General features: G+C 36.3%; 1 protein-coding gene across 2 annotated transcripts; it reads right to left on the bottom strand.

Moving 5' to 3' along the window:
• Positions 1-1,774: 1,774 nt before the first annotated feature.
• On the bottom strand, positions 1,775-4,124 carry LOC137715153 (uncharacterized). Of its 2 annotated transcripts, none has more exons than XM_088685209.1 (4): positions 3,977-4,124; positions 3,689-3,786; positions 2,443-2,591; positions 1,775-2,081 (listed from the first exon to the last, which is right to left on the bottom strand). In XM_088685209.1, exons 2-4 carry the CDS (start codon positions 3,777-3,779, stop codon positions 2,004-2,006), a joined length of 318 nt encoding a protein of 105 aa, XP_088541335.1. In that variant the 5' UTR covers positions 3,780-3,786; positions 3,977-4,124; the 3' UTR covers positions 1,775-2,003. The 2 variants fall into 2 exon arrangements, with proteins under 2 accessions (XP_088541335.1, XP_088541336.1); XM_088685210.1 differs by having other exon boundaries at positions 3,689-3,789; positions 3,973-4,107.
• Between the last annotated feature and the right edge of the window lie 2,869 nt (positions 4,125-6,993).

Raw genomic sequence — 6,993 nt, 5'->3', positions numbered from 1 at the left:
GGCAATTTGGTCGATCGGGATGTTGCTTTACTTGAGAGTTAGGCACATGTATTCATGAACCGATCATGAAAAATGAGATGAGGATGCAATAAATGTGAAAGAAGATTCATACACAATTTGTTGAGCAAATTCAAGGCACATCCCGAACAGAAGAATCTTTGTCGAGTAGGTACAAACATCTGCATAAAAAGTTGAAGCATTGGCAAGAAGTCCTCACAAAAGCAGAAGCAATTTATCAAAGTGGCAATAATCTAGCCAATGAGGTAATAGAAAGCACAAGTGTGATTTAATCTTCATAACAACAATACATCATTCACAAAAGCACGAACGTTGGAAGTTGTGAAGCATACTTTAAATACAAAATTGTGCCTTACGTTGGATGCCCTAGCACTACGCATTGTATGTCCTAGGTTGTAGGCTATCGAGAATAATATTGTTTTAATATTGTACTATTGTAATGCTATGCTCTGCTTTGTATTAGAAATTAAATTATTGGAGTTAAACATGAAGTTTTGGAGTAATGATACACTTACCACATTTTTCATACCATATTTGTATCATCTCTCTAATAAGGATAGAGCCCACTAACACTGTGAGTCTAATCTTATTTGGAGAGATGATACAAACGTGATATGGAAAATATGGTAAGAGACATTATTGGGAGTTTTATTTCCAAAAAAAAAGAAAAAAACTTACAAAGTTCACACTCAAACACACTTACAAGGCATAGAAATTAAAAAAAAAAAATTATATATTTGTATATAGGAATCACTCTTGCCTTTACCCTTGCCCAGTGGATGGAGTTGCGCAAAGGCAATTTACATGTCTTGCCCTTGCCTTACATTGGCCCCCCTAAAATGAGTGAAGTGCTCTTAAAGACGTAGCTAGGGTTTCGTTTTTATAAACTTGCCTTCTATTTTTGGGGTTGCTATATGATGAGGTATTCATCGATTCTCCCTCTCGCAACTTCTAAGGAGTTGTCAATTTCCCTCCTCCCCACCCAAAACTTTAATTTTAATCGATTACCACCCTAAACTTTTATAATTGGCCAATTTCTCCCCTAAACCTTAATTTTAGCCGATTATCCTCATGAGTTTCTTGATTAACTCAACTTCTCGATTTGAAGTGGCGGCCAATACATTTTTCATCAAGTTGGAGATTGTTGGAAATAAGAACTCAAAATTTACGGTTTTTTGGTGGAAGTCTACTACTGTATGAAATTTCTAGTTTCTCAATCTGTCATGTTGAGAGCTCAAGTACACTGTCATATCAAACATTGTGTTTTGGTCGCTCAAGTGTGACGTTTCCTGTTTTGGTTTCCTTGGTGTACAAGCCTTTGGAGTACCTATCCTAGCAGGGTTTTGTTAGGGGGATTAGGGTTTAAATCGAGAATTTGTGTAGGGTTTTTTGGGGCCCTCCTTCCTTGAGAGTTTAAAGATATGAAAATTTTTAAGTTTGCAAGCTTGTGAGATTGGTTGTGACCGTTTCACTTACGACTCGTTAAATCGAACGGCGTGGGCGTCGAAACATATGAGCGTCAATATGTTCTTGTGAATGTCCAGTTTCGAATGCTACGTTGATACTACGAGACACGCTAACATGGTCCAACTGCATTGCTTCAATTGAAGAACACTCGGAGCTTAATTTTCAGTCATGCAGATATTCATGATACATGTATCGAAAATTGGTAGATCACATCTCTTACATACACGAATGAGATTCTACGTACGAGTTCCACACGAATGAGAGATACGAAGAGTAATACGTAATTAAATGTGCTAAAAAGTTATTGTTATATTCAACTGGCTAGGTGCATTATGAAACTTAACATCCAGTATATCAGACACTAAACCAATAAACTACATTATAAATTAAATAAAGGAGACGGACGACTATAACAAGCAAGTAAAACTCTTCTTTCAAATCTCAGTACATCAAGTATCCGACAGTCGCATTTTGCGGCAGACAAAATCGGTGTAAAGGACGCGATACTCCTAAACTAACTAGGCTTTGACGGGCTGAGCTCGAGGCCTCCAGAGTCCTAGCCTATACTTGTGAGTGTATTTCAAGATGAGCTTCCTCTGCAAAAGAATCCAGCTATCAAATTTTAAAATACAAGTCCACGTGAAGTGGTGAAATTATTTTCACCATGAAATGAACACCAAGTTTGCAACTTTCAAATCCTTGAAATTTATTCTTTTTTTAAAGAAAGGGAGACACGGTTTTCATTCCACACCCATTAATCAGCAAGACAGAAACTTTACAGCTGCTAAGTAGGTACTGCAGCTATACATTCCTAAATTACGAGAACTGATAAAAAAAAAACAGATACTTTACTGTGTTAATGCCCAGCTGGTGCTGAATAATACAGTTATTAAACCATACGACGAGTGTTAGACTAAGAGATTGCTTACATGAGTGTTAGACTAAGAGATTGCTTACATGTTTGCAAGGGACACCAAGTTTCTTCAGCCTGAGAGTACGAATGACAAGCAACTTTTGGAAGTCTCCGATCTCAGACTCAAGCTTGGTTACATGGGATTCCACTCCATTGCCAATGCCATTCAAAAACTCTGGGATCCCAACCTTCACTGCAAGAAAAAAAGAATGAAAAAAAAAAAAAAAAAACCATGCAAATTGCAAACCCAATTTTGATGTTTCCCACTAAATTAAATCCACTATTCAACAGAGCCTCAATTTCACAGAAGTTCAATTTCCAGGAGTAGAGAACATTTCCTCATAAAAATAGATAGTTACAAAGAAGAAACATTGAATAATAAAACTCAACATTTGACTTGACACTGTTTACATCCCCCAACTTTCCCAGCAACCAGACAACTGTGGCAACACAAGCATAACAAACCTCAGTAACCATTCCTTTTACTGTTTGTGGAGAAGTGACCAATAAAGTTTTCACTTCTATATATTTTTTTCGAAAAGAGAAGATTTATTTCAAAAAAAAGAGCTGTACATCTAAGTGAACAAGTAATGCACAAGTAATCTATAAGTAAACTAAAACATCAAGACACTGCAGCCTAGCATCCAAGCTAGTATGATGGTCGATAGAGGTATATTCCTAAAAATAAGAGATACAAAAGCCCATAACGTTGCTCAATACTTGACCCTTTTCCCACACCTCCACCATTTCCAATCCCCTACAATCTTCAAATACCTGTATGGGTTTAGGGTAGTATAATGGTCGATAGATGTGTATCCTATAAAAACGGAATACAGGAGTCCATAGAGTTCCCGAAACTTGACCTTTTCCCACACCTCCGCCATTTCCAATCCCCCAGCATCTTCAAATATCTGTTGATTCCTTTATGACCAAATACCCCAAATAATAAGCAGCACCAGACGTACCCATTTTTACCACCATCCAGTATTCTAAACTTCTGACTCAACGGCTCCTTCGAAACCACCCAACAAGCATTAATCAAATAAAAAGCATATTTATTTCTATCAAAGCCTAAATTAAAAGCATTACAAAAACTAACCCTAGATTTCTTTTCCCATTTCTTTCCACTTTTTCCGGCATCAAACACCAACATAGCTACTTAACTAGAAATTTTCTTTAACATTTGAACAAGTGCAAATCAACAAATGCACATAACCCAGAAATTTCTTCCCTATCCATTTTCTGGGAGCCAAGAAAAAAATGGAAAACTCGACCAAAATTTGGGGTTACCTAGGTAAGGGTTTGATTTGGTGGAGAATCTGGCCAACCCCGGTGTCGAAAACATTGATCTGGTGTTGAATAGCATTTGCCTTAATGCCATCTTCTGCCTGTGTCGAATAGTAATGTTCAAATTGATGAGTGTATATGGATTTGTGTTTATCCTTATCCAACGTAAATCAAAGTCTATCAAACCTAAAACATTTGCAAACAGAGCAATTCAAAAACTTTCTCGGGAAAGGACCCAGATTTTCCCGAGAAAATTAGACAAAAAAATGGAGTTCAAAATTTCCCTGATACCTTGCTGGCGGAGGGCGGGGGGGGAGCCAGAGAAGAGTGAGTGAAGACTGCCAAAGGAGGTGGGAGGGAGACGGCTTTCAGTTGCTGCGGGAAAAGGAAAGGGGTATGTTTAGCAAATTTATTTTATTTTTTCTCGAACATAATAAAATCGGGTGGGTATGTTTAGCAAATAAATTGGTTCAAATAGAGCAACAGTTTACCGGCAAATCATATTCTACCCACCTCATAATTATATTTTTCTGTTTAATTATAAAAATGTTTAAAATGAGATTTTTTGAATTGCTAATAATAATTTTTAATTTTATGTAAATTTTTTAATCCATTTTTTGTTTCGGTTGGGGTGAGTCTCAAATTGACTAAACCATTCAAACCGACCAATCTGAACTGTTTTGGTCGGTTTGGTTTGATATTGGTCAAGAAAAAAGGTCAATTAAATTTAAAATCATTCGCTTTTATATCAATTTATTTTTATACTTTTGAAATTGACTAAAACCAAACTGAAACGGACTATATATTTTTTAATTATCATTATTCTTATTTTACACATGTGAAAATATTATAGATTATTTGAATGTCTAATCGTACGCATATTAACATATTATAGAATGTGTGAGATGTATGGATGTTTAGAAAATTAAAACTCTTGAAATGTTGGATATTTTTTTATTGATGTAAGAGAAATAGGTTTAAACACACCGAATCAACCGATAATAATAGTTTGGTTTGAGTTTAATGGTGGTATTGATCGAAACTGAATCAAACCGAATCAAACGGACTACGGTGGTTTGTACATACCCCCTCTGCATATCCTCATCCTCAACAAACTCTCCCACAATTTCAGTTAACATATGGTTACAGTGGTGAGCATCAATTCCCTGCTACGAAATCGTTCTCGAGAATGTAGAATCAGTTTCATACCAAAGCACAAGCAAACAAGTACCTGGTGAAGCTCTAGGTTGTCACTTCACTGAGCATAATGTTTCTATGTAAGATTACCGTCCTCACTTGCCGGTGAATTCGGCCGCCTCAAGGATATCTTGAAGAAGCAAGCAATGGGTGTGGATTTCAAGCTGCACTTGATCGATGCTATGTATACGATATCAAGGTTACCATGAAACGTGAGAGAACGAGAGAATATAAACAACTCCCTTGTGATTGTAAGCTTGTAAGATTGTAAGCTTGAATCAAGGTTACAAGGGAGTTGTTTATATTCTCTCGTTCTCTCACGTTTCATGGTAACCTTGATATTGCATACATAGCATCGATCAAGTGCAGCTTGAAATCCACTTCCTTTGCTTGCTTCTTCAAGATATCCATGAGGGTGTATGTACAACTCACTTGTGATATCAAGGTTACCATGAAACATGAGAGATTGTAAACTTGATTCATAAATACTTATCACAACCTTGTGATTGTATGAACTGAGAAGAAGCAACAATCTAAGCCACAAAAATTAAAAACAAAAAAAGGCAGCACTGAGCAAAACGAAGCAGCACGATACACAAAACGAACTCCCAAAACAGCCCCCCGTTTGGTGAAAAGAAGGCTCTAGGGCTCCAGCAAATTACCACCGACACTTCAAGAATCATTTACCAGCAAGCACACACCACAGCGTAACAACATACAGACAAATCCTAGTCCGAGAAAGATAAGCCCGGCTTTGCGCCTTGCACCAATTGGCAAGGCTGGCGTCATTTATGCCGGCCCAACCTTGCGTCAGCTAGCAAGACTAATATCAACATCGCGTCAGCTAGCAAGGTTGATGTCAACATGACGTCGGTCATGTTTTTTTAATTTTCGTATGTGCATGACGTGTGCATTGCACACGCAAAGGAGAGAGTGAGCCGATATAAACTGCAGCAGTGAGCTCTGTTGCGACAAAAGAGTCCAACGACTCTATGACGTGACACATCCCAGGCTGTTGGATTTCCAACGATATAAAAGAATTACCATTGTGACATACGACGTGTTCTAGTGCGTTTGATTTTAAATGAGTTTGAAAATCAATGGCAAGGATTACCCAGCAATAAAAATTATAAAACATAGGGAAAAATATGATTTTTTTTTTTTTTTTTATAAATACCCAACCATTTTATTATTCTATAAATACTCAACATCTTATTCAAATTAGACAATCATTTTATTTTCAAATAACAAATTTACAAAGCATAAAAATAAGATAAAATTTTAAGAATTGTGAATAGTATCACCCTTGCTGTTGCCCTTACCCAATATAAAATTGAAACATAAGAATACAAGGCTATCTCCCAAAAACCAAGAACAAATGATATTGATGAAGACGCCCCCTTCTATGCCATCGATACCAACTAGTGATTTGTACATATACATATATTTATTAAAACAAGAACAAATGATATTGTAACACAACCAGGAAAAAACTAATCAAACTTAGAAGGGGAGGCATTGGCATAACTATTTTTAAATGAAAACCTCTTATAAAAAGCTAATTTGAAACGAAAATCACTCAGCTCGAACATAGCTAGGTTGTTATTACTTGCTGTAGAAGCAGAAAAAGAGAGATGAGCATTTGCTTAAGGCCCCATGGTGGCTGTATGAAATTTGAGAATCTGTCAAAGTCATGCATGATGTAACTGTATGAATCTAATGATATGGAGAGCTGTTGAGAAGAATTAGGACCACCACTAGAACAATGTTTTGGACCATCTATGAAATGCCACATATCCTCTATATGTTATGTTAATATTTGACATTTGATTGATGCTTGTACAATAAGTCCACCAAAAAATTGATCCAACAAATGGAACTATCAACTCTGTTTCGTTTTCAGGAAATGATCATACAGAGCAATTCAAAGCAGTACACAGAGCAATTTAGATAATGACAAACAAGAAAATTAATCTAAAAAAAATTAATCAAGAAGTAATCAATTTAGATAATCAACAACTATAAACATGTTTTCTCCATAACCTTAAAAAAAAACTGATTTGAAGTGCTTACCAAACACTTAAAATGCTCTGAACTTTTTTCCATTCCTA

The sequence above is a fragment of the Pyrus communis genome, chromosome 15 (genome assembly GCF_041283825.1).
Source record: "Pyrus communis isolate YQ-2024b chromosome 15, ASM4128382v1, whole genome shotgun sequence".
In the NCBI taxonomy this organism is placed as follows: Eukaryota; Viridiplantae; Streptophyta; class Magnoliopsida; order Rosales; family Rosaceae; genus Pyrus; species Pyrus communis.
Note: the sequence above shows the minus strand (reverse complement) of the source record. Positions and strands in the feature narration are given on the sequence as shown.

Excerpts from the sequence above, each read along its gene's own strand:
- LOC137715153 (XM_088685209.1), bottom strand. The coding sequence starts at position 3,779 with ATGGCATTAAGGCAAATGCTATTCAACACCAGATCAATGTTTTCGACA. Across the intron at positions 2,592-3,688 it reads CAAATCAAACCCTTACCTAG|TGAAGGTTGGGATCCCAGAG; the intron begins GTAACCCCAAAT and ends TTTTTCTTGCAG. Across the intron at positions 2,082-2,442 it reads TTGGTGTCCCTTGCAAACAT|AGGAAGCTCATCTTGAAATA; the intron begins GTAAGCAATCTC and ends ATTCTTTTGCAG.